Source organism: Calidris pugnax, unplaced genomic scaffold, assembly GCF_001431845.1.
Source record: "Calidris pugnax isolate Ruff unplaced genomic scaffold, ASM143184v1 scaffold70, whole genome shotgun sequence".
Classification (NCBI taxonomy): domain Eukaryota; kingdom Metazoa; phylum Chordata; class Aves; order Charadriiformes; family Scolopacidae; genus Calidris; species Calidris pugnax.
This window is the reverse complement of record NW_015090862.1, coordinates 2,508,441-2,536,018: the sequence shown is the minus strand read 5'-3', so window position 1 is coordinate 2,536,018 and position 27,578 is coordinate 2,508,441. Positions and strand designations below refer to the sequence as shown.

General features: G+C 36.2%; 1 protein-coding gene across 4 annotated transcripts in view; it reads right to left on the bottom strand.

Moving 5' to 3' along the window:
• VPS13C (vacuolar protein sorting 13 homolog C (S. cerevisiae)) overlaps positions 1–27,578 on the bottom strand; it is a 94,682-nt gene that overhangs the window by 10,301 nt on the left and 56,803 nt on the right. For 2 of the 4 annotated variants that reach the window (XM_014944550.1, XM_014944548.1), the window contains exons 52-78: positions 24,616–24,981; positions 23,260–23,349; positions 22,703–22,858; positions 21,407–21,671; positions 20,440–20,600; positions 19,825–19,946; positions 19,285–19,579; positions 17,501–17,890; positions 16,319–16,423; positions 15,407–15,571; positions 14,845–14,973; positions 13,207–13,340; positions 12,801–12,927; positions 11,153–11,388; positions 10,678–10,828; positions 9,478–9,618; positions 8,009–8,090; positions 7,835–7,904; positions 6,482–6,593; positions 5,793–5,906; positions 4,100–4,236; positions 3,769–3,850; positions 3,216–3,329; positions 2,887–2,962; positions 2,097–2,260; positions 1,443–1,488; positions 292–415 (exon numbers count right to left, since the gene is read on the bottom strand). In XM_014944550.1, coding sequence (XP_014800036.1) covers positions 292–415; positions 1,443–1,488; positions 2,097–2,260; positions 2,887–2,962; positions 3,216–3,329; positions 3,769–3,850; positions 4,100–4,236; positions 5,793–5,906; positions 6,482–6,593; positions 7,835–7,904; positions 8,009–8,090; positions 9,478–9,618; positions 10,678–10,828; positions 11,153–11,388; positions 12,801–12,927; positions 13,207–13,340; positions 14,845–14,973; positions 15,407–15,571; positions 16,319–16,423; positions 17,501–17,890; positions 19,285–19,579; positions 19,825–19,946; positions 20,440–20,600; positions 21,407–21,671; positions 22,703–22,858; positions 23,260–23,349; positions 24,616–24,981 — 4,154 coding nt within the window. Of the gene's footprint in view, positions 1–291; positions 416–1,442; positions 1,489–2,096; positions 2,261–2,886; positions 2,963–3,215; positions 3,330–3,768; positions 3,851–4,099; positions 4,237–5,792; positions 5,907–6,481; positions 6,594–6,718; positions 6,831–7,834; positions 7,905–8,008; positions 8,091–9,477; positions 9,619–10,677; positions 10,829–11,152; positions 11,389–12,800; positions 12,928–13,206; positions 13,341–14,844; positions 14,974–15,406; positions 15,572–16,318; positions 16,424–17,500; positions 17,891–19,284; positions 19,580–19,824; positions 19,947–20,439; positions 20,601–21,406; positions 21,672–22,702; positions 22,859–23,259; positions 23,350–24,615; positions 24,982–27,578 lie in introns of all 4 variants that reach the window. The other 2 variants (XM_014944551.1, XM_014944549.1) reach the window with 1 other exon arrangement.

Below are 27,578 nucleotides of genomic sequence, written 5' to 3'. Positions count from 1 at the left end.
TACACGTGATCTTTTAATTACTTTCTCATCAGGGGAGGGAATGAAAGGAAAAAATGGACTAGTTATCTACCTAAACTACAACACTGCAGGATGTATTATGTCTGAAGCAGCAATTTCCAGAGATCATCATAAAATAAGCTGATTCAATTACAGGCTACCAGACAGCTCTCAATCCCATATATAACACTGCATATTGCATTTAACACAAATAATTGTGTCACTACTGGACCACTTTACCATCTGGTATCCAACATACAGAGAGTACTTTGATACCTCCTCTTGACATCTTACCTTTGAATTCCCTGGAAGGTACTGCTTGCCATATCTACGATGCCACCGGTTGGGCGGGCAACCACTCCTACAAGCCCCTTTCCAATTCCTTTAAAGAATCCAGCTGCACCTTCTTTTTTAGCCCCTTTTGAAATTAAAGCAACGGAAAAGGAAATAGTTTTCATGACTTACTTGAAGACAGTAACCACAGAATTAAACCATTAGAACTGTTCTGTATTGGAAACAGCCCACAGAAATTGATTACCTACAACCCACTTATAAAAAAAAGTCTGTATGAAAAGTCACACTTTGCTTCCCTGCCTGTTCAGACGTGGGGCACTTCACTTAACACCTTACCAGCCTCTCAAGCCACTGTAACTGAGGTGTTAAATAGACTTCACTGCTCACACTTTCAGTCTGGACTGTAGGCCAATATATCTATTACTATAAACCTATAAAAACTAAGTAATCTGAAGACTCTCAGATGCACAATTATGATGGAAATTAACTATTTCTATCTCAAAAGTACATGTTTCTGGTGATACATAATTATGCAAGAGCCAAGAGAGTGTTCAGAAAGCATGTGAAAGCATGTTAGAAAGCAATGAGGACTACAACTCCAATTATCTGCCACTAACTTACAAAATACAATGCACTAACTTATAAAATACAATGCAGTAACACCTTCCAGCATTTAAAACCACTTTCACATGAATTTTAATAAGAGGCTCTTTATCTTGGATTTTTTCATCATCTATCATACCAATAATGTCTTCACAAGAACAAATACTGATCTCAGGCATAAAACCAAATTTGCTTTTTAAGATTTCTCCAACCTTTGCAGTACCAATTTTTAAAATTGGTGCTTTTTTATTTATTATTTTTAGCATCTTTACTACAGCAGGTTTAACAAAATACATCACAAAGACAAACATTCCTTAATACATATACAGGCTGGAAATGTCCTAAGCCAACAACAGCTATATATATATTTGAGAATATCATCATTTAAGGTCACATTTCAATTAGAAATATAAAAATAATCTTCTTACAATATAATTACAAAATAATCCTTAACACCACCACACTCAGATTGCTTTCTTAAAATTACGAAGGAAATTGCAAAGTACTGGGAAACCACTTAAGCAGCTCAGTGCAACATTAGTGCTTACCTTCCACAGGTTTAGTGATTATGCCAGTCACACCTCCAACAACACCCTAAGATGAAGAAGATAATTAAGTTCCTACTTAGAAACAGGAACGCTATCATCCAACTAGGAAACAAGCTGCTTCTCATCCTTTGCTTTAAAACTTTAATGAAGTTTAATATCAGAAACACTGTTAGGCTGGGGTTTTTTGGGTTTGCTTGGTTTGGTGTTTTTTTACTTTAAATCTTTAAGAAATTTATAACTGAGGGAAAGAAGAAAAGGGGAAAACCTAAAATGGCTGAAGAAACGTTTATACTGGCAAGAAAGACTAACAAATCTTTTGTATAGAAATCTGTCTTGTAATAATTAAGAAAGTCACTATTTCACTTTCACTAGCAATAGGAAGCTTCCAAAACTCACAGTTACGAGTGGTACCAAGTATTCAAGATAAATTAATATCAAATAATTCTATGGAAGACTTTAAAGGTCAATTAGTTAATGACACCAAGGGAGAGGAATAAACATCCACTGAGGTAACAAATGGTTCCAGACAACTCTACAATTTTTCTCTTCTGTTTACTTCATGAACTGATAAAGATGACTTGAAACTTGCTTGCATGTAATTGTCAAGCACGGATTAAGAGTTGGCACATCATACCCTCAACTTCAAATCCATACCCGTAACAAGCCCTTTCCTCCTTTGGCCAGGCTGTCACCAAAGTCTTTTGGCTGCCGACCCATTTCCTCTCTCCGCTTCTGCTGAAATTCTTTATCCATAGTAATAGCAGCCAAGCCTTTTCCAACAGAACCAGTGATCCTAGACACCACCCCTGCTGCACCACCTGGTAGAACAGGGCAGAAACCAAAAGTTACTGTTCTTTCACAATTTAACAGCAGACAACACACAAGAAGCCATGAAGTTTGTAACGATTTCCCTTCATATGCAGTTCAGATATGATTTTACAGAGTGACTACCACGTCATCCATGAGAAGACTCCAGAATAAATAATAATTTTGTAACTACAGCAAAATATAACTGCTAAATAGCTTCAGTAGATGTTATCTAGCATATTCTCTTGACTGTAACACATAAGGAAACAAAAATCTAAGGGAACTGTAACTGGTCTGAAGAATACTTCTCGGGCTTCTCCAGACACTTTAAGACCATTAGAATTATTTTTCTTATTCATCCACAGCATGTTACAAATTCAGTTATACATGCAATACTGCTCAGTTCGTTTGCTCAGTCTTCAAAACAGACATTTAAATGGTCTCAAGTTAGTTAGGTACAAACGATCTGTATCACAAACTCTGGCAACAGTACCTGACTAACTTAAATACTTGTCAACATATTACCATGTAAAAATTTTAAAACTATAACTTTCCCTCCAAAATAATAAGAAAACAAATCTAAATGCAATCCGTGAGTTATCCTGATTTATTAAACCAATAATGATACGATACATACCCACTGTGTGTCCAAGAAGACTTTTAACACCAATTACAAAGCCCTCAGCAAATTCTTCAGGTCCTTGAACAGCACCCTAAATATGAAGCTTATTATGAACAGCAGAAAACTACGTATTTATGCAGCCATTTCAAGAAAAACTAGCAATTCCTTTACATTGATGGAAGTAAGGCCAATTGAATACATTACTTCTTTAAAGTTAACATAAAAAAATAACTGCTTTCTTAACTTTTCAGGGTGTAGAGTACAATGGCAACAAAACTACAACCCTACCACTATATTCAATCAGCCTACTATTCACACACAGTGGAAGAATCAGGAAGTGGTACCTGGAATGGCTCGTAGAAGAAAGCTTCAACTCCCTCAGACAAACCTCTGATTAAGCCAAATGGATTTCCAAGAACGTCTAACCCAAGCACAAGAACATACATCTGTTTCAGGAGCTAAATAATGAGGGGAAAAAGCAAAAACAAAAGCAGTGTTACTAGCTATTGTTACACATAGTTCCACGTTAGAATCCAAGGCTGGTAAATTTTTTTTATTTACTACTTAAGTAAGGTGTTAGGATACTCAACTAAGTATTCTTTAAGAAGGAATGAAGACAGATTTAGGCAAAAGACACAATATATGTAGGGATAGCTATTAGAATACTTTGGCAAAGAAAAACAAAAAAAGAACAGAAGCAATCACTTAAAATTCTTAAAACACTTTTTCAGGACACTTCTGCATTTAGGTTTTTGTAATGTGCCACCCGATTCCTACTTCAGTACTAAGAAATAGAAAAACCAGTAGCTTTTAGAGGTATTCGGCTTTGCTTTCCTATTTGCTGCATTCTGTAAGGTACTCAAAATTTTACACAAAGGCTTGATTGATTAAGCTTACTTGTTCACTATAGTGTCTAACAACTCTCTTCATCAGTTGGTCTCTCTTGTAGAACTGATATTTAATTTCAAAGAAAGCAAGTCTGAAAAACAAGTGATCACAGGTTAGTTGTCCTTCTAAATAGTTCTCTCTTTTCCTTCAGATACTACTGAAGCCCTACTCTCTTAAAAAGGAGCCCAAACTCCATCTTTTCTCCATTCCTCCCTTTCCCCAAAGGCTCTATACATTTATACTAGAGTCAGTCAGCAAAGTTTACCACGAACCTGGTTATTAAATGTCTAGTAGCTTTATTCAAAATATTTCTTTAAAAAGTATATCTTTATTAGCTTACTTGAAAATAAGATCATCTACGTCTGTTAGAGTAGCTCCAATACTTTTCAACAGCAAATTCAGAGAATGGATGGCTATCGCTTCTTCCCCCTTATCTGATGCTTCTCCACCAGAAGCCAGAGACAGACTCAAATGCAACTGTCAAGACAAAATTAATAAAACGAGACAAATCAAGACAAAAAGACAAACACCAGACAGGTTGTGTGGTGCACATGTGAGCAAACCAGTACTGAAACAGCACTGAGTGTATTTTTACTCACTTTGAGGAAAAGTACAATTTCAACAAGCGTGTTTGAACTCACAATGATATTACTTTGGTAGCTGATGTATTTATTTATATTTCCATATAGAGAACTGTCAAATTGCCCTAGGAGTTTAACTTTTATTATGTTTATATCTAGAAAACTTCTGTGGATACAATGAGAGAAACAACATGGTAAGTAGGTGGAGCTTAACTCCCAGTACAAGTTAAACTTTAAATTCTGATTTATGCAACTAGCTCACATGTATTTTTACAACTAGCCATTCTTTTGGGGAAATGCATGAACTTTAAATAAGTCTTTAACACTCTAAAATGGGATTATTTAGTGTTGATAAGACACCTTTTCTAAAAGAAATCCACACATTTTTCTTAAGGGTGGAGAGGGCAATAGAAAATTACTTTTCTTTTTCCTTGTTTACCACCATAACCAATATTGCTTGCTTCCACTTGCTTCAAAAAGGGCATAGCAGTTATCCTGTATGATTTGACTTTTTCAAGATTCCTCATTTTCTCTTTTTTTTTTTTTAAAGGCCACACAGCCATTTTCATGGTCTTCTCACTATCCAGTGGTTTAGAATACTGAGATGAAGGTGAAAAAAATGGCAGAGAAAAAGAAGCCCCTTCCTGTACTGAACAGACAGCACACCTAGACATTTCAAATAAAGATGCAGAAGAGACTTAACATGATAACCATTTCTCCAACAACTTTAACTAGACTACCTAGAGGATGATGTTCAAATATGACAACAGTGTCTTGTTCCTCAAATGTTTTCCCTGGCTTCATATTCATGTAAGTTTATAAGCACAATCATATTAGAAAAAAAATAATAATAATTTGAGAACCTAAGCATACCCTAACAGGCATCTAGAGAAATAAGTAAAAAAGCTGAAAAAAATGCCAGAATTTAAGTATCTGTATTGAGGTGTATGTCTGTCTTTTATATGTTCAGTGAAAAATGGAAAGTAAGCAATTCTTCTCCTCTAAATTCTTATTCAGTCTGATAGCCTTAGGGAAGCATTCTGTTGATTCACAATAATGTATAATTACTGATGATCTTTATGCCCTTGCTCCAAAAAAATCTAACTGGTTCATGAGAGACATGAAGACAAGCCCATGAAAGCGTGTTTATTACAATTTATCATACATTACTTGGACACCCTCAGGCCAGCATTTTATCTAGCTCGTTATTATACCCATTGACTCTTTCCACTTAGCAATGGTTAAGGGTCTGTTTGTACTCATGGGCAACTAAGAAAGTTTTCCAATAAAATACTGAGTTATGGAAAACATTGAAAAAAATCCCCATTAGAAAGACAGCATGAAGACCTTGGTTACCCAGAAGGCTGATCTGAGGATGTATTTACTCCTAGGAATTAAGAGATCATTGATATCAAGTGGTTTATTAGCCAAAAGTATCTCTCTATTACATACCTTTATTGGAGAAATATGGAAATGCTCAAAGAAGCTGAGCATTGACAGGTCTGTTAAAGAAGCCTCCATTAGCTCAGTGTTAAGTGCATCCACATCTTGCTGAATTAATTTAGTCTGGGTTTGTTAAAAAATAAAAAAGAAAAAACAGAGCAGAAATTTACCTCATTAGCATATATGTAATATAATTAACAATATTATATATAAGTACATATAAAAAGTATATATACACATACAAATAAACAGCACAAATGATAAACATAGCCAAATGTAACATGACAGTTAACTACTTAAATAACCAACACCTCCAAAACTGGAAATAGTCTAATTACTTTTGTATAACAGATTATAGATGTGCTAAAATATTTCTTTAATCCAGGGTTAAAAAAAAAAAACCAAAAATCTGAAACCATAACACAAACCAAAAAACCCCAAATGCAAAACACACAACAATTTCTGTGTGACTTTTCCATTTTATGCCATATCACTTGATATTCCCTTAGATTCCTCAATCATTTAAGGTATCACTTCCAAATTAATTTAGAAATATTACTAAATAATACTATCTTACAGTGTCTTTTTATTCACTGTTGTCAAATGAAATACTTACTTAAACTGAAATATTCAGAAAATCTCAACACTGTTACCATAAAGGCCTTGTTCAGGCAAAAATCAGTTCCTCTCATAGTTACCCTTTGTCTTTCAGCTTCTGGGTCTGTTGACGGAGTGAAAAGTTCGCTAAGTGCTCCTAAAAATCCCTGATCAATTTTCAGTGCCATTTCCTGGATTAGAACCATGAAGTATCTGCAGTGTCTTTTTATTCACTGTTGTCAAATGCAATACTCACTTAAACTGAAATATTCAGAAAATCTCAACACTGTTACCATAAAGGCCTTGTTCAGGCAAAAATCAGTTCCTCTCATAGTTACCCTTTGTCTTTCAGCTTCTGGGTCTGTTGACGGAGTGAAAAGTTCGCTAAGCGCTCCTAAAAATCCCTGATCAATTTTCAGTGCCATTTCCTGGATTAGAACCATGAAGTATCTGAAATGGGAAAACCAAACAGTATGTACTTTTAGAAGTTTAACTTAAATATCCCACGCTTACCCTACATAATTGAAATTTTGTTATGCTATGTTGCATATTAAGACTTGTAATCTACAATATCAACTGTTTGTTTACAGTTAGAAGGGCTTACCAGCCTCACAAAGCTATATATTACTTTACTGTAGATTACTCTTATCTTTATTTTGTTATGCCATGTTGCATATTAAGACTTGCCATCTACAATATCAACTGTCTGTTTACAGTTAGAAGGGCTTACCAGCCTCATGACGCTATATATTACTTTACTGTAGATTACTCATATCTTAACACTTTCAAAATTTACCTAAAAATATTAATGATCACCAATTATCTCTTATACTCATACATTATGTTTCCACACGCATCATAATATTAATGATCACCAATTATCTCTTATACATTATGTTTCAACACGCATCACGGATAACTTCACCTAAGCAACATATTTCTTCCTCTTATCCAACTGCCGCTCTCCAAAAGGCATATTACTTAATATTTATTTTATTAAAATTAAGCATCCCCAAATATTATATACACACTAATTAGGTACAGATACTCGCATGAGAAACCATCATAGTAATGGTTTTGTCTCACTTTTAGTACAAAAACTCAGGGCAGACATATTAGCTAAAGAAGCTACATTTCACATTACAAGAGCTGTCTCTTATTAGAGCTCCCAATAAACCCAGCACTGCAAACAGGCAGAAATGCAACTCTGATATTGTAGCACAAGGGGGAAATACCTCTGATTACACAAATTGCTTAGTAACAGTCCCTTCAGGTGGTCAGCCCTTACTTTCTAAAATCAACTTTCTTTTAGAATGATGTTTTTTCACTAGAGTTGTTTAAAAACTCAATCCAAAGTCAAGAGCTGTTTGGCTAGAGGTGAGCGTTAAAACAAAGTTCACTTCTAAAACATGTTGAATCTTTAAAATCATATTACAACACACAGTTAAACTCACTTGAATTGTAGAACTTTGCTGTATTCGTTGAATCTAGTGATAATGCTGATGTCAATGAAGGGTTTTGGTTCTAAATAGAAAAAAAAGAGCCTAAGTATATGTTAAAAAAATAAATTGCCAAGTTACTACTTTCAAGGCTGAATAAATCTCGTATTACTAAAGGCTCTCTCTTACCTGAATCCAAAGCAATCGACTTGGGAGGGGCTACAGGGTGAAATACAACAGGAAACATCGATCCTGGTAACTGATTATCAACCTAAAAAATTTTGCATAATTGCAGGAATATTTTAATGACACTATAATCAAAGACCATTTCCATTTTAGAAAGCTTGAGAAACTTGTTTATAGATTGTGTTCAAGTACATCATTCTTATTTTGGGGAAAGAAGAAAAGAGGAAGAGGATTATTTTGGAATGTTATCTTGGGGAAAGAAGAAAAGAGGAAGAGGATTACTCTGATATTATTTTGAAATGTTATTTAGTTATAAAAGGTCAGAGGGTTGGAAATGTTGCACAAGGGATGCTGACACAGGGTCACACCCACAAAGATTCATTTAAAGGATGTGCAGCTGATGGCATACATGGACTGTAACAGTGAAAACTACCTCCAGACAAAAACAGAAACAAAATGGGAAATATAGAAGGAAAGAGGAAACTTCCCCATCAGCTGATCAGGAAAAGCATCAACAGGGTCCTCAATGAGAGCCCTCCCCTGGGGGACTCTGAAGTGCAGCAAGTGGAGATGATGATGATGATTTTTCACCATCATTTTCCTTTAGTACTAAACACTTCTCACTAGTACCTGCTCAAGTGCTCTACTGCTTATTTTACCAACATTATTAGTACTGACTGGAGTATAGTGAAAACTACCTCCAGACAAAAACAGAAACAAAATGGGAAATATAGAAGGAAAGAGGAAACTTCCCCATCAGCTGATCAGGAAAAGCATCAACAGGGTCCTCAATGAGAGCCCTCCCCTGGGGGACTCTGAAGTGCAGCAAGTGGAGATGATGATGATGATTTCTCACCATCATTTTCCTTTAGTGCTAAACATTTCTCACTAGTACCTGCTCAAGTGCTCTATTGCTTACCTTAGCAACATTATTAGTACTGACTGGAGTACGCTAATCAGGTGCAAGTGTTGCACATTAATTCACTGTTAAACTTTCATGCAGATATATTATTGCATACTATTTTTGAATATTTCTATGTCTAATATCTACTTCCCATCAGACAGATAGTTTTTGTACTGAAGATCTCTGAACCTCTAGATACACTCTCTAGAATGTTACATGACTACATTATAAACAATGGTAAATAAATTTTGAAAAAGGCAGGTTTTTGTTTGTATGTTTTAACACACCAAAACACCTCTCTTCAAAAATAAACTTTTCATCATAGCACCCTGCTTTACATTAATCCACAATTGTGTGGAATTTTTTCCATACTACTTGCAAAATCCTGGGCTGGCAATTCTTCAATACTTCTCCATCAATGGAGCACTCACAGCACTTCCACTGCTCTGATGCTGTGAGCATAGCTCCACAGAGACAAGATTTGGAGATACTTCCTCATGTAAATGAATAAAATAAAAGCCTTAAAGTATCTGCTTAGTTTCAGGATGACCATGATGGAAGATGGTACCTGCAGCCAATACAACTGAGCCCGTAAGCTTCTTTGGTGAGGCGACTGTTTGAATTCAACCTGAATTCCTGACAGGAAGTTGCGTCGGATGTTGCATCTGACTGGGAGACGCATTTCCATTGGAACTTTACTAAAATTCACCTGGAAATACAAGAAAGCAGAGCTAATGTGCAGTTTAATCAGAGAAATAACAAAATGTTACGTTACCAGTAAACAAGCCGTCAAATAAAACCTGCATTTTTCCTTATTTCATGATCACAGGGCTACTCAATTACTCAATCCAGTTATGTGCATGTAAAGTAACCAAACCCACAACTTATTCTGATAAGCCCATCACATTGCAACTTCAGCTGACCCCAGTGGGAACCTCTGTGTCATCTTAGTTACTACTTTTTCATGAGTTATATATTACATTGGCACAATTAAATATATTTACATGCAGCTGATTAGTTTCCCAGCTGATGCTTTTACCCTGATCCCGAAATACTTAAGTTATGAGAAGCAAAAGGAAAAAGCTCTCCTTTATTCTGAGTCAAATGTAACAACTTTCAGATACAAGTTTTTGATATCACATACTTAAAATGCACCACTGCATAGTACAATACCTAAGTATTCACACAACTAATGGTATATATGTTTTTTAAATGAAATGATGATACAGAAAAGAAGCCCGATTATGGTACTATAAAATGCCTGTATTTTAGTTAGCCATTTCAACACATTAAATTTGCATGTGGAAAACAAGTATGTGTTATTATTGTCTGAAAAAGCTCAGGTAAGTGAATTAATTGTAAGAGCCTTTGAATGCTACAGTCTCCTTTATCACATCAAGTCATGGGAACTGCAGCTTGCTAAGAAGTTAAAACCAACATTTCTGCAAATAATTTGTTACCTTAATGAGAATATCAGTTCCTAACTAACATGGAGCTACCAAGCCATCTTTTCTACCACAGAGAAGTAAAACTCTTTGAGATTCTTGCTTCACAATACAAGTCTGGAAAATACCTCAGTACTGCCTCAGGATTACCTCAATACACAAATATGCTACCATATAAAAAGTAAAACTATTTTTAAAAAAAGCTTACTTTTTGTTTGTTTCCCTTAACACCGAGCATCTATCCTTCCTCAGCAAAGCAGAAGTCTGTTTTAACTGTTGCCTGTGTTCTGCAATCACTTAAAGACTGAAACCTCAAAACATACCTCAGTATTGCTGTCTATTTTATGCCAACCTGGAGCCTGGAAAGCACTTTTAGAAAGATACTTTTGATAGGCTTGTTCCAACAGGTTTATTTGTTTTTGATTAAATGGTTTCCACTTGTGCCTCGGTTTCAGTTCCCAAACAACACCAGAACTGAAAGACAAATAACAAGGTTAAAAATTTAAATGTACTTAAAGCTTTCTTAAGTATGCAAACCGTTAAAAAGATATTTTCTCAAAAATCCCTGTCATTCACTTTTTCTTTTTTTAATAGAAGCTAAGAAAGGAGGCATTTAAATCCCTCTTATTCAAATTGTGCAACGAGAATAAAGGCAGAACTTAGTTTTACTTAAAAAGGTTTCACTGATACTAATTTTATTTGAAAAATGTCCCTTCATCTCTACTATATTGCTGAAATTATACTATGTTGTCAAATTTTGATTATTCAAAGGAATATTTAGGCTTCCATGGGCATTACCTAGTAATTCCTATATAAGAGATTTCTTTTTTATTTTCATTGTTAACAAGAGAAAGTCCAAGACTATGGAGTGACAAGTTTATTTCTTGATCAGGTTGCTCCAGCTCCTCTGCTTGTCGTGCTTTAGAAACTAATGCAACATCATCTGTGAAAAGTAGCACTCGTTGGCGTCCATCCAGGAAAGACACCCAGTGTATCTGAGTGTTTGCATTGTAAGGGAATTGGCCACATTCATCCTGTACAGGGGGGGGAAAAAAAGCATGTAAGTGTATTACAGGAGTAAATCCATGATGTCGCTGTATGTTTATAAGCACGCAAGTCTACTGGCACGCATCGAAACTACAACTCAGGATTTTTCTCATTTGTTCAGTTTACTCCATCATACTGATTTGGTGGCAGCTTCTATTGAAACACAAGAAGGCACTTGAGGGGTGGAATTTTATTTTGTTTTGAAAAGTTGGCATTCCAGCGGTATTTGTGGGTGAGAATAATACTGGAAATTATTAGGAAACTAAGGCCTTACCAGCAAAAGAAAAGATTCAGAACCGTAGGTGATGGAGGAGGCATTAAATCATGTATGTTTACAGAACAGTAAAACCAGACAATGATTAAGATCTCTGCCCATATCTTTGTTATTCCTTATTTTGAGGCAAAACTGAGATAAAGCACTTTTCTCAAAAGCCCAAAATAATCATGAATGTAACCCTCATTATATAATAAGGAAATAAGTTTTGAACTGAAAGCATTTTTAAATGTAGAAACTTTGACCCAAGGAAGTGCTTATACAGTAAAACACACTGTAATTGGTTAACTGTCAGAGTTCAGCTGTGAGAAACTAAATCCATTCCCACGGTAACTGAAACACAAACTTGTTTTCCTGTCCCTACTGTCAGCTACTAATATTTTCTGTTTTCTTATCTTAACTCTCTGCCTAATCAACAGAAAAACCAAGCTACCACTGAGGAATTCAGAGTCTAGTAAAAGGTGCAAGAGGGCTGCTATTTAGAGACAGCCACATCGTAGGACTTTATTCAGCCTACATTCCAGTTAGGTAAGAAAACTCCATCAAGGTTTGCTTCTCCATTTAACAACACTCTTGGCCAGACTTTTCCCAGATTTATCTCTGCTTCTAGTTATAATTTCCCCCTTTCCCCCACTCATTTTCCATCTTGATCATCATTATTTTGCTCCCATTTCATGCATTTTCCTATTTTAAGATTGCATGAGTTCTAAATACTGAAATAGTGAGCAACTGGGAATTTTCTGCTCCATGCAAGCACTTCCCATAGGAAGCGAGTCACAACAGTCATGGCTTTTCTCCATCTTTAGGGAAATACTTAAGCCCAATACAGCACTGCTAGAAAATCAGTGAATTATTCATCCTCTGTACTATTTAGATATATCCACAGCTCATATACTTTATTCTCCTTCTTTCATACCCAACAAAAACATGGAGAAAATGCAGGTTGGAGCTTGTGTCCAATCCTCCAATTGTATTAATCTAAGCATCTACAATCTTGCTACATGAGAGGAGGTCCAAAGTCTCTTATGGATGCAGTGTTACTGAAGCAGCTTTCTCACAGATAATTTTCATCTTGTTATAGTCCTAGATTGGTTCAGCATTTATTTTTCCCCTTCTGAAATTTACCTTAAGTAGGTCATGTTCACCAAAATTTTGGGAGTAGCCCCAAGTCAATTTTCTTGTTTTAGTTGGATCTGTCCATGCAAACAGGCATACTTGGTTCGGTTTCAACTCCATTTCCTCTTGCAATCCGCTGCAGGTTAAAAGGTAAGGAGTAAAATGACAGCATTTTCTGGTTAAGACCACTGATTGAAGTGGTGCAAGCAGATCACAGAGCTACACACTCCACTCCTCCAGCCTGCTGGGGTGAGGTATGAAGTAGACAAAATACTTCATTAAAAAAATGTGATACAGAAATGGGGCTTTTTCCTTGTTTTTTGAGGTACTATACCGGCAAAAGAGAACTACTTTCTTCACAAAGGATACCCCACTCCGATTAAACAACCAATAGTGAATTGTGTCTTTCCCATACCTCTGTTTGTATCTGAGAGAGTCCCACGGCGTATGGTTAACGATAAGAGCTGGAGCAGCTCCCTCGTGGTAATCCGAGAAGCTTATGACAGTAGAATGCTCAGAAACGTTCACATCAACCAGTAAACCCCCATTCTGGAGAGCAAGTTAGACAGAAAGTTCAATATTTGTTCTTATTTAGTCTTTCACAAGCCTCTTACAAATGAGGAAAGCAAATGTACTCTGCATTACCCAGTAACAGCGAACTCAAAGCAGTCACTGGCTTAAGACAGACATCAGTAGCATTTACAAACTATTTGTTGATTTAATTTAATTGAAAAGTTACATTCAAACTATAACATTTTTAAGAATTACTTTATTTGGCTAAATTCAGTAAAAAGCACAGGCAAGCATTCCCTTCACTTTCTATTACAAAACTTAAAAACTGTAATGTCCTGCATACTGCTTCCAAATCTGAAAATCTACTCTAGAGAAATGTACTAAAGTTTCTAAAGTTATGACAAATATAGCCTATTAGCAAACTGATCACTGAGCAGGAAAGTTCTGTTGATTAAACTTCTAAACAAATTATCACAAATCTTTCTTCTAATGACTTTCAAGATCCTGCTTTCTTCCAATATATTTGCAAGATTCTTCTGAGATATGTAAAGCACAATTTTTCTCATTTTCTTATACAAAGGAGGTACCTCATCCTTTGCTTTTAGATAGTATCTTCAGATAGTTCTCTCGAATGCTTGTCTAGCAAGATAAATTGATGGTTTTGCTACGCTGTAAGGTCTGGAGAAGAGATGTGAAGGGATATATCTACCTTTGAAATATATGATCTTAAGTTCTCCAGCTCACATCAGAGAAATGTTAGAAATCATGTTTAGCACTCTACACAGTAGTAATAAAACCTCACTACATACAAGACTAGAAAGGATTCTCTTGCAAAGCTGAGCCATCTAATATCTTAGAACAGTAAAGAAAAAAAAGCCACTATTCTAATTAAAGTGCATCAACAGAACACCAGATCATTGATGACATCTTGTTCCAAAAACATTTTTTCAAACTGCTTTAACAAACTGGGAGAGCTAGATTATCCTCACAGTTACTTGTATCTCAGCTAATTATGATAAGCATTATCTTCAAAGACTTGTCTGAACATGCTACATTTATACGCACATTCCCTAATGCTGTGCTAGGGTAAGTTCTGAAATAATTAAGATTCTACTAATTGAATCACAAATTATTTTAGCCATTAACTGTTTGTCTCCGACATGTATTAGCTTATCAAAAAACCAAAAACTACATTGTATTTTTGGTAACTAAAGGCACCTAAGAAATACCCTCTGCAAAAGAACAGATGGTAGAGTGGTAGAGGTATGGCATGCTATTTTTAATTTAATAGCCATAGAACTGTTCAGCTTCCTATAAACTTGTCAAAACTAAATTAACCTGACCACGTCACACAGCTACGACAAGATTAACATCGCAAACTTGATTCGTAATCTTCTTTATGCAACTGAATTCAAGTGCAGTGCACCAACAAGGTTTCAATCTTGATGACCTTGAGCAGTCAAGCTTTCCTAAGTTCAATGTTCAGTACCTTAAGGATAAAATAGAGTATTAAGAACAGATCACACAAAGTCAGTCTCACCAATTCCTCCAGCCTCAGCAGAGTACCATTATCCTGGGCTGTATAAAGGAACGGTCTGGATGAGCTTTCATAACCAACTACTCTCACACAAAGTTCACCAGATGAGTTTTCAGGCCAAAATGGAAGGCACTGTAAAACAAGAAATATGCATGACTTTAACAGTTCGTATATGTTGAAAATAGTAAGTCAGTAGTAAAACAGTCCTGTGTGACTAAAACAAGAAATATGCATGACTTTAACAGTTCATATATGTTGAAAATAGTAAGTCAGAAGTAAAACAGTCCTGTGTGACAAACGATTTCAAATGCCTTAGTTCTTACCCCAGTATCTACTGATGAATGTCTCATCTACACTTACTAGATTATCTAAACTGAAGGACTTGATTAATTTACCAACATATGCAACCTGTACTGTTCAAGTTGCCCTGAGATGTGAAGTATTCATGTCACGCCATCAGATGTGACGGAGCTTCTATAAAAGAACTGCTTTTTCATCAAGTGATAGCTAGAGACCAGTTGTTTGTCAACAATAACATCCAAAGAAAAATAAACTGAAACATTACCTCTGAAGCCGAGATATAATTCCATTTATTAGTTGGAAAAGAGCCATTAGGACCAATTTCTCCAACTTCTAGCTCCAGAGAAGATTTGTTTGCTATTGTGTAGAATGGAGTGAAGGTAACTATCCTGGTAAGGTTAAAGCTGCTCATTTTGATGCTAACTCCAACCTGTTGAACAAGGACAATTTCAGCAAACAATCAACGACGAGCTTAAGAGAAATGTCAGGATGAAAATAAAGAAAAGCCAACATTACTGTAATTACAAAGGCTAGCACACTACACTCCTGTTCTGAACATCTGTAATAAAAGAACCAGATGGCATGCTGTAAAATCAGCAAACTAGGCAAAACAATTAACACAATAGTAAAGAGACAGTTTTAGCTGTAGCATTTGTGGGGAAAACCCAACAGGAATCCTGCTACAGTAATTCAAGACAACCTAAAAAGACCTTATCATGATATATCAGTTAATGAGTGTATGGAAACAACTCCCCACGTATCTGCATATAAACTGTATTCTTTATTCTGCCTAGTTGTGGAAATGTAGCCTTAAGCAAGGCTGCTGAGTGAAGATCTAAGCACTTGTCAACAATTATGAATTTTGAATGTGAACTCTTATCTCTGCCATACAAGTTCACCATTGTATTTTCAAACAGCCCAGCGCTCCACATTTGTTACATAAACCACACTTATGAATTACACTGAAAGTTGGTTGGAAGTTTTGGTTTTCTGTTGGAAACTACTTGTTGCCAGGGGCAGACCTGAATAGCTGAGGCATAAAATTATTACTGTAGCTGTTAAGTATTTTCATGATTTATAAGCAGCATAAATCATGAAATAAAGGCCTTAAGAAGAAAAAGAAGTCAAGCCAAAAGAACGCTAAGAAAACTCCACAAAACACAGAAACCCATCTTACCAGATAGTCCATGTTGTTAGCTGAACACTTGACACATCCATAGCTCCCTACAGTATCAAGGGAAAAGCTACTGGACCAAGTGCTAGTGGAAATACATAACTGGATCTACAAAAAAGAACATGGAAAGTGCTTAATAGATCAATTTTTATTTTATAGTTCATGAGTGCAATTATATCACATGTATGAAGACAGCACGTCAGTGCTTTTAAAACCTTCTGCAAATTAAGATAAGCTTAAGCATGTAGCATCACTTTTCATATTCTGATTTATTAGTCTGTGCCCGAGTTCTGAGGAAGATGTTACAGAAGCAAAATAGAGAAGTCCTCAATGACTCATCTTCCTGATAGCACACGCACAGATGGGGAAAAAATGCTACAATTTTGTAGTTCTTCACAAACTTGAAGAGAGGGGAGGAACTAGTCAAAAGAACATCTTGTCAAAACCATTTTTTCAACTATTGTTGGGTGAAAAATAATAAAAAGAAAACGTTTAAAAGGAAGAAGGGCCATTTCTGAAAATTCCTCTACTGCAGTACTCCTCATTTAACCATGCAAATATCACATCAAAACAAAGAAATGTTTAACATAGAACAAAATATTTACATTGTGCATTTTAAATGTCAAAGTACCTAGCTGAGTAAAACACAAGCCTGTGATTCCTCCTTATTCCCTGGAAAATACCTCCACAGAATGATTCAGAGCAGCCTTCCTTTTGACTGCAAAGGGAGTCCTTACTCTTAATTCATATACCTACATTAAATTCCTCTTCCAAGAAAACAGCTTTCTGGTAGGGTACCCACTGAGTTTTTGGGACCTAACTGCTCTATACTACCAACCAGCTTCTGGTCAGTATGAAAGTTCAGCGGTGGGATGCAGTGCAAGGCATGGAAAATGTTGCAATAGACTTCTTGTTACTTGCCTTCCCTTCCACACAGTCCTGAAAGTATAATTAAGAAGAAGAAAGCAGTGCAAGGCATGGAAAATGTTGCAATAGACTTTTTGTCTACTTGCTTTCCCTTCCACACAGTCCCGAAAGTATAATTAAGAAGAAGAAAGCAACAGCCAAATGAAAGCCTACAGATTTAAATACTATAAAAAAAAATCTGTAAACAAAATATATGCTTGTGTGGTTTTTCCCCCTTAGAGCAGGATTTTAAAACACCAACACTTAAAATAAGCATACCTTATTTTTACTAAAAATATTTTTCTTTTTAAAGGAGAACAAAACAATATCTCTGTAGTCTGCTGGGTGCTTCACATGAGTGTCTTCAGCCTGATACTGGAGAACCCGGGAAGTCTTGTTGATTATCCAATAAGGACTGAACACAGACAAGATCATACGACTTCCGATCCGCCTAGTATGTATGTAAATATCCACCGTCATCGCTGTTGCAGAATGGCAAGTGAAACACACAGAAAAAAATTCAGGCATCCCATCACAAATTTTAAAATGCCCACTCCAGTCTTTGCCTTGATATTTTATCAATGCAAGCTCCATTATTTCTCCATTGATTCTTGAATGAAAAACATCTGCAGCACTCCCTTCTGTCAATTCACGGGTTTCTGCTGTTCCCTGTAGCAAAATTAAAAGAGCCATATTAAGTTTTTAATAGATAAAATTTAGGTATTCAGAAAACAGTGGTTTTTTCTCCTCTTGCAGGATGCACATGTTTCAGGTATCTCAGGTACCGCAAGTCCCAATCTCCAATCCCTTTCATTTGAGTCTGATCCTATAAACAATTTGAGATCAATTGCACTTTTCTTGAAGGACAGTAAAGACTGCTTAATTCTGGATTTCAGGAAGGCAAACTAATTCCAATGCATCCCCTGTCTCTGTTCCCTCCCTCCTCCATAATTTCCAATGGATTTTGGCAGCGAGTTCTTATTCGTATACTTACAATACTGGGTGCAACACGGCATTGGGCTGTGCTGCAGATGTACAGCCAGCACTTTTCACATTAAAGAAGACCCAAGGCAGAAAGCCAGCAGCTGTGCAATTCTGTTTAGGAGCACAGCTTTCCTCAGGCAGTAGCATCCCACAGCAATAGCATTCCTGAGAAACGGTGTATTATTTCAGCTTTCCTCAGGCAGTAGCATCCCACAGCAGTAGCATTCCTGAGAAACAGTGTATTTTACTGTATTAAACAGTGAGTGGTGAGCCTTGATTAGTCGAGGGATGTGAAGACAATAAGCACATAACCATCTACAGGTACAGTGCCTTCAAAATAGATTTGAATTACTAGTTTCTAAGGCCTCAGTCAAGGCAATAGCCCTCCATTCTACCTTCTCAGTAGAAACTCAGAGTGATCCTGAGTACTGAAGTACAGTGAAGGTAAGGAACAATGGCAATAGTGCCATTAGGATGTTGCAGACAAGTGAAATAAAGATCTAAATGAATGCCACAGCCAGTTATGCAAGTAGGACAAAACAGAACAAACTAAGATGCTAGTTCTAAATCCTGACACTTTCTATTTACTCAAAATAAGTCAGCTTTCATGAAGAAATACTAGATACTGAAAATACTGAAAGAAAGAGGAAAAAAGTCAGCGTAGCGTCCTCCAGTTTGTGCAAGGGAGACCTCACAATGTCCTCAGTACAGAATCGGTGTCAGAATGGAGAGAAGTTGTGTTTTCTACATAGAGGAAAAGCTCCAGAAATTTCAGACGCTTTTTCTTAAGTGTGTCCCTGTGGAACAAAAGACACCTTGCAGAACACAAACAGCATCTCAGAAGAAAGGAAAAGAGAGAGACCAATCCTCTACAGGATCCATATTTAAGAAGCAAGGCAGAACTGGCCAGGTTCATCCAAATTAAAACAACAGAATCAATCCATCACCTCACTCACTTACAATAGGAAATACAAAACCCAACATTTAGTATCTTCCACACTACATTCACCTCCACTTCTAAGTACAGTCTTAGAAAAATCAAGTAAAGGATTTACCAATAAAACCATAAAATAACATACCTCAAGTAAATATGTCAAGGAGTATGGTAAAAGATTCCTCACAGTCAGTGTAGGGTGAAGGTGGATAATGTAGGCAGGATCCCACTCCTTTCCATAAGGTGAAATAAAATTTAGTTCATCAGGTACAGCTGTTGAGCTGATTATTAGAGGTAAGAAGTTTGTCTCGACAGCTGGGCACTGTAACAAGCACTTGACTTCGTTGCTCCTGTGTAGCTCTTCCCTCCAGGCAATGTAAGTTGTGGACTCTTTAAACTGACCCTCAAACACTCCTGTTGGTCTAACATATAGATGAGACCTATGGGAAGAAGACAGGTAATGGTACACAATAGCTCGCCGTGGACAGCCAACCTCATCCATTTTAAAGGAATTGCAGACATCCCAAAGGGCTTCTGCAGCATACTAATTACCTAATAAAGGTAGCATTTTGCTTTTTTAGCCCAGTCAGGAAGAGTTTCAAGTGCAGATTTAAGCTTCCACACTAATGCTGCATTTGCACATTAGTCTCACACAGATTAGCCCCACACAACAGAGACAGCATACCTGTAGGAATGTAAAGGAACATGAAATTCCTCTTCTGGCTTGGATATGCCAATTGGCTCCAGCGACTTGGACTCTCTAACCAGTTTATAGATTATAAATGGGATAGAAAAATGGTTCTTGATCTAGGATCAAAATGCAAAATTTTTGTTACACCTCTATGGTACGAATTTCTGAAGGAAAAATTATCAATACCAGCAAGGAAAAAAACCCCATTAGTAGAATTAATTAAACTCCTCTGAAAAACAGACTTCTATGTGTCTTAGTAAGAAATACAATTCTAAGGATAACAATATGCAAGCATATGGAAAACTATGTACTTCTACATTCCATTAATTGAAAAAAATGCTTAAAATACCAGGTCACATAAAAAGTACATATTCCAACCTCAGCATTGAGGATACGAGGAAGCCTAAAGTTAAAAGTAAAAACAAGATGTGCCATTTAACAGGCATACACACACAACAGAATACAGATTAAAATTCTTGTAACACAGTAAAATTCTTAATAATTTGTGTTAAGTATGATCTCAAAAAAAATGCAGTAAAGAAGAAAAGCAAAGTCACTCAGAGAGAAGCACTTCTTTCAGGCTTTTGGTTTGTTTGGTAGTTTTTTTACCTGCAGAGGAGATCGTAGAGTAATAACCTTATTTCCTTCTGTAGCATCTATCTGTACAACAACCGAGTCTGAACTATCATCAAGAAGTTTTCTTATGCTGTACAGACGTCGACCTGGTTTGGCTATGGGAATGTTTACCACTTCTTTATATCCTTGAAGTTCTAATTCATAAAAATATACAAAAGTCTTAATTAGGCAAAGCAAATCACATCACCATTTTCTATTTGAACAATATTCAGTTTCTCTAAACTCAGCAACAACCAAGATCAAAGCACTCTCTCGCAAAAGCACCTTGAAATGGTATTTGAGCACCACTGAAGGAAAGCTTTAAGATCAGAATACTCTTGAAGACCGTAACTTTAGAATATGATTTATACATGGCACAATAAATACACCAAAGGTATTTGTTGGGTGAATTAACAAAATGCAACACAAAACATGATCTTTGTATCACAGCTGAGTATCTTCACGTGGGATTGGATGGAAAGGTAAAAACCAGAAGATAATGTATTAGTTGATATTATATCCTATTTTCCTAGGACTATTTTCTGTCAAAGCACAAAACACAGAACAATCATAACTGCTCTCAAGTAACCGAGTAACTACAGAACACCCAATGATAGTAGGGATATGAGAAATGAAGATCCTGCTTAACAGGAGTTGGAACACATAGGGGGACTGTAAGATGGACCATCAATAAATCCATCAGAATGCCTTCCATTTATTCCAAAGGGCAAGAAAAAAAGATTGTACTTCTCACTCTCTGAAAAACTAGACAGAAGGAATTTTACATCTTTAAGAATTCCAGTAACTGGCTTAATTTATTTTCGTTACCATCAGTATTCAAAAGTAGTTTCAACACAATGTACTTCACCTGAATTCTGATCACATTGAATTTAACCATGTTCACCCCCCCATGTTCCCATTCTCAACATGTCATAATGCACAGTATTCCCTTGTGTAATACCTAAATTTAAAGCGAAGATGCTGCTTTCTTGTCGGTGCAATGCAGACAACTTTCCTCTTTGGGGCGTTTCAAAAATAGAGTATTCCAGTTCCATGCTCTGACCAATATCTACATCATTCACATTTTCTTTTTCAACTGAACCAACTATCCGAAAATTGGAGCTAGGAACCACTTTGAGAGGAACACCTAGGGCATTTTTCACTATGAAAGGTGCTGTCTCTTTAAAGGAATAGTCAAACGTGGATGCAGTCCCTTCTGAAAATGCCTGTAATTAACAACATATATAATACATTATACATAAATAGCCACAATAACATATATAAATAAAGGCTTTAAAAGACAGTTCCCAGCAGCTACCAGCTTGAAGAAATAAGGTAAAAAAGTATATAGCAATACTATGCTTTGTATAGTAGTAGTTCAGGGAAGTAAAGGTTACTTTCAGAAAATTTCATTAATATTCTATGATTTGCAGCAAAAGTTGATGCTACAATTAGCATTCATGCTACTCACACAGAATTTTTTTTTACAGATGTTTGGTTGTAAGAGAAAAGTAAGATCTAGAACGTAGAAGTCCCAAGCACATTCACCATGTACATATTTCATATTCAACCACAACTTATGCTTACAAACTTTTGTTTGATTATACAGAAGCCATGGTAACTGACTGCCAATACAGACTTACAGTATAAGCAAGCACTAATTTAGAGAATCATTGCTCATTTAGAATTAAAAAATAAAAAGGAGTAAGTCCATATTCTGTAAAACCAAATTGATTTCCTAACTAAAATTTCTTCTCCCCATAAAAAGTGGTGAAAAAAAGCCTAGGACATTCATAAATATACCAACTATCTCAAGAAAAATAGGGAAAAATATTTTTAACACACTAGACATTCTACTTATACAGTTTGAAGGCCAATCTTAAAACACAAACTTGTCATAGTATTCTACTAAGGAGAAAAGACAGAAAGGAAGTAATTTTCTCTTTTAATATTTCAGAAAAAGGATTGTAGAAAATAGTTGTGTTTATTGGAGGGTTTTATTTTGATTAAGCCTGCTTGGAAGGCTGTTACTGAAGCCCTGCATAAGCACAATTTTTCTTCGAACACAGAAATGGCTTATTTCAAAAGCCTGCACCAGCTTTTTGTTAAACCTAAAGGACTTATCAGAGTAAAACTCCGCAGCTCTGCTAGATAACATTTGGCTTGTAACTGGCAGCACAGAAAGTTCTTTTAAAAAGTAAAATCAAAACTTCCTACAAAACTGCATAATCGGTCACCTTCTGCCTGTCAGGATTACCTTGGCTAAATTACTGAAAACAGCAAGACAACATTTGGATATTGTTATATTCATTGTATCCTTCGAAGAGATGTTAACTGCAGTTTGTGGCTCAGGAAGAACAATGAAATCATCTCCAGGCATCAAACTTCTCTCTTGGACAGGGTTAGTCTTCATCTAAAACACAAATGTCATTAAGCAGTTATGAACACATAGCTCACTTTCTCCTGTGTTACAACAGGAAAAAACCTGACCTACACTGAACAATTCCACCAAGCAAAGGAAAAGCTACTTCATCTTGTAAATTTCAGACACCTTACACACAAACACAGAAATTTTATATCAACAGTGAAAACAAGTTAATTTCCTTCCTCTCTGTGTGTGCAATTACACACTAAATTTTGCCTGTGCAATGGACAGTTTATTCAGAAAAAAGTCTAAAGACTGATGTTTTTTCAGGTGAAATCGCTCCCTCAAAAGCAACAGTATTCAGAAGGTCAGTGTTCTGTCACACAAAATTTTTAAGAAATAGCTAACTATCCAAACTATTTCACATAGTTTTAAGTATGTTTACATACTTCCATCTTTAAACTCCATTGCTTCCTTCCTCCTTCAATTCGTTCAATAAGCGGCTCCCACGCTGCATAGTTTTCATTGTAATAATGAATCTAAAGAAAGAATAAAAATTAAATAAGGCATCTAAAAATAAAGGACTGAGTTCCTTCCAATAGCATTTAGTAGAGAAAAAAATAAATAAGAAAACAATCTTCACTTTTTGGAGGTCTAGCATTAATTTTTAATAGCTTCAAAAACTAATACACAGAAGTATAATATATCATACATCTTTCCTAAGTGACAACATTTTTGAAGAACTGATTGTCTGGTTTGCTTTTAGAGCAGCCAGACAGCCTGGTAACTCCCCATCTCTTTGACACCTTCACTTAATATAATGCAGTCTCTATCCTCTCCTACACTATTTGAAAAAATGACTTTGAGATCAAAAACCTCAACGCCTCAAGGACTTCATTGTGTTATGAAATAACAATTAGTTCTGAGTAAACTTTAGTCTGAATCTGGTCGGCTGGAATAACTCATCTAACTCATCGACTACACCGAGTTCTTACTTCCCTTCAGCCACTGCAAATCTGAACAGAAGCTGTGGATCAAGTAGCTCTGGATGTTCCCTTTCAGCTATTTTCCTCATCCTTCCCCGCTTCGGGAGCCACAGTGCCTTCCCCCAGTTGTACAAGATCAGGCCTGTATCTTCCACACTCTATGAGGATATGCACATGCAGCAGTGAAAGGCTACTGTGTATTCGGTACAGAACAGAGTATAAGGCACATTTGGTGAACTGACAAAATAGAACTGCGACGTAGTTAACCTATTGCCCAGAGCAACTGCACATCTGGTTGTATGAAACTTTAACGTGCTGCCTCCCTAAGAGACTTATACCATATTGGAATTTACCATATCTTGGGGGAAAGAGTTGCAATAGGTGGCAAAACAAATACGGTGTCGTTACAACCCAAGATGCAAAGAAGATTTTGAGAAAACAGTGCAAATTCTATCTTACCAATAAACACAATGTTAGGGAAATGAAAAAAGGTGGGCAATATGAATTAAATACAAATATTCAACTAGGCCAAGCTCATTGTTCATACAGCAAAAAGTGAACATGCAAAAATAACAGAGAAACAGAGAGGACTAGATTATTCCACAGTAGCAATTGCCATTAAAGTCTACTATTGATTGCAAAGCATTTGTAAAAAAACACTTTTTGCTTCATACTTGCCTGACTACTAAAGAACCCCTAAGAGAATTACAATTTAAACTTATTATTAATTTAGCACATGGAAAGTGCACTAAGAAGTTACTTGTACATTATGAAATGTGCCGAAGTATTTCAAACTGCTAAGAATTTGATTCTACATACCTCTAGTGACATATCAGCAGTGATCTCCATCAGCGAGGACCAGTTTTGAAGGACACCTGTAAACCCAGATTCTACTAACAATAAAGGAACAGTACGATGTCCCAGACCACATTCCAAGGTGATCTGAACTGATTTCACTACTATGTCAAATTTCTCTTGTTTCAGAACATGTTCACGGTCCTTAAAACTTTCTGTTGCTTCTGTGGCTACATCAACACCAAGAAACCAAGCACTGCACTCATCAATAGGCTTCACTTGCCACAAGTTCTCAGGAACTTCAGTTGGTCCTCTGGAATCCTCCTCTGTTGTTTTGGGTTTTATGGCAGCCATAATGGTCACCATAGTATTCAGAATTATCGGTGAGATCTTGAACAAAGAAAAAAAACCCAAAAAATGCTTTTAAAACTCATTAACATACAAAATATATGATAAATGGAAACGACAAATAATTCTTGGCTTCCTTGTACAGGTACACAGCATTAAAGACCCTTATTAAGAAATGCAACTTAAATTCTAAGATAAAGAAACAGAATCCACTCAGAATTCTTCTTATTTTCCTTTCCTACAAAGTTCCCCAATTTCTCAGGTACACATCATTAAAGACCCTTATTAAGAAATGCAACTTAAATTCTAAGATAAAGACACAGAATCCACTCAGAGTTCCCCAGTTCCCCCCTCACAATCCCACAAGCTCTAGAAAAAAATTCTCAGATTGGAATTTTACTTTTACCGATACATGGTACTCTCATAACAGCAGTCAATATCAACATTTTCCCCTACTACTTAGTTAAACATGAATTTATTTCTAAGGTCTTTGAGGCGTTCAGAAAAGCATGTTTGCAGAGTTCTGTACAGCACCATTTCAATTAGCAGTACAGCACATCTGTCAAAAGCTTTATGCTTTAGGAGCAAGGTACTACTGCTCGCAGTTTGAGATTTCACCACTAACACCTTTTCAGATCACAAACGCAAATTTGTGACCTTTTAATAGGAGAATTAACAAATTCTATTCCGAAAGACCTTTACTGTAGACAAATATTAATTTACCTATTAAGAACAAAGTATTTTACATTGTATGTCATTTTAGAACCTTTTCAGATCACAAACGCAAATTTGTGACCTTTTAATAGGAGAATTAACAAATTCTATTCCGAAAGACCTTTACTGTAGACAAATATTAATTTACCTATTAAGAACAAAGTATTTTACATTGTATGTCATTTTAGAAAGCATGTTAACAGCCTTAAATTTACACAGTTGTGTGCATGCTCCTGCTTATAGGTATCTCTGAGGAGAAAAACAGGGGGTGGTGGCAGGGGGAAGAGTTGTTTCATAAATGTGGAAAGAACTCATAGGTGGAATCCTAGTATCTTAAGTATTTAAATTAATCCTTTTTTTGCCAAGCATTTGTCAAAACAAGGAACATGTAATGATTTTTTCCGAAACAGAGCAGCTCTAAAAAGGATAAACACCTATTTTGGGGATTAAACTGACAGGGAAAATGGAAGTTTTAAATAGTAGTATCTAACCAAAAAAAAACCAAAACAAGCTACACCTTTAGAAACACACCTGGTCTTCCAAAGATCTTACCTTTATAATGAGTTCTTCTATTGTTACTGCCATAGTTTGTAACCCTGAGACATGCACCAGATTTTCCATAACTAACGAACATGGCCGTAACACCTGAGTGAAAAAAAAAAAAAAAGAAATTTGTTTATTAAGAGAATTCCTGGAATCTAACTTTTCCAAATGGTATAGTACTTTTTAATCTAATGTTTCAGAGTAACAGCATTCTTTCCATAGCCAACTAAAGGACACACCTGCCAACAGTTCTCATGACTTTTTTCATTATGAAAAGCAAGGTTTCTTACCGTAGTAACACTCTTGTCTTGTTTTTCTTTGAGAAAGGCACAGGCCAACACTTTGAAACCCTGCACTTGAGCGGTCATCTTTTGTGCGAGCTTTCCAGATGTCAGAGAAAAGTCACATTGGAAGGAAACTTTTAAGGCAGGGGCATCAGCATTGGTCAAATTAGCAACAAATACAATTTCTGGATCCATGATAACAGCTTTTACTGTCATATTTGTCATTTCTGTGAAAATAATATAAAAGGTTTGAAGGCATTATTACGTACATAATATCTAAACCATGCATAAAAATTACTATGTAATTTTAGAGGTACAAATTTAACGAATAATGTCTCAGTGTTTATGGGAATACTTTGCTGGAACTGAATATGACAGTGTCCAGAGATCAGCAGCAAACTGGTCAGAAGTTTTATTTTGAAGGAACTATTTCAGTAGTGTAAAAAGACAGTGAACCTAAGCACTGGCTCTACAAAGCCAAGTTGGAAATAGTTATCTTCTGGCTCAATACTAAAGTAACTAACTTCTTTAGAGTTAAGGTTTTCTAATTTAACTCAAATTAGCAATATACAATTTCTTGTCTGAATACTCACTCAGTTTCCAAACAGAGAGAATCATATTGTATTTATCTCATTTAAAAGCAAGACCTAGTGATGGATCAAGTCACTGATTCTCAGTGCTAGGCAGCAGGGTGGTGTGTGACCCCCCCTGCACACTAGGACTCATCATATGGGTTACTCATGCCTAACACTTGATAGAAATCCCAGAATATCACACCCATGCAATGGAACAGGTGCCAAATTGCATCATGGCTTGCAGCCAGCCAAACATTTGGGTAGACCTCAGCAACCCTGCAAATGTAATTCTTCTGGAGTGTGTACCATCTCTTTCCCATCCCAGGACTTCTGCATAGTCCAACAAGGGAAGAGGAAAGGAAGTGAATTGCTAGCATCACTGGGGCACTTCATGAAACCTAAGGTTCACTCCTAGCACTCTGTCAAGTTTTCCAAAAGAAGAGCCACACAACCCACAGCTTAGGTCTGACTTGAACTCAGGCAAGCCTAGCAATCACTTAAGAACAACCACAAAAAAAAAAAA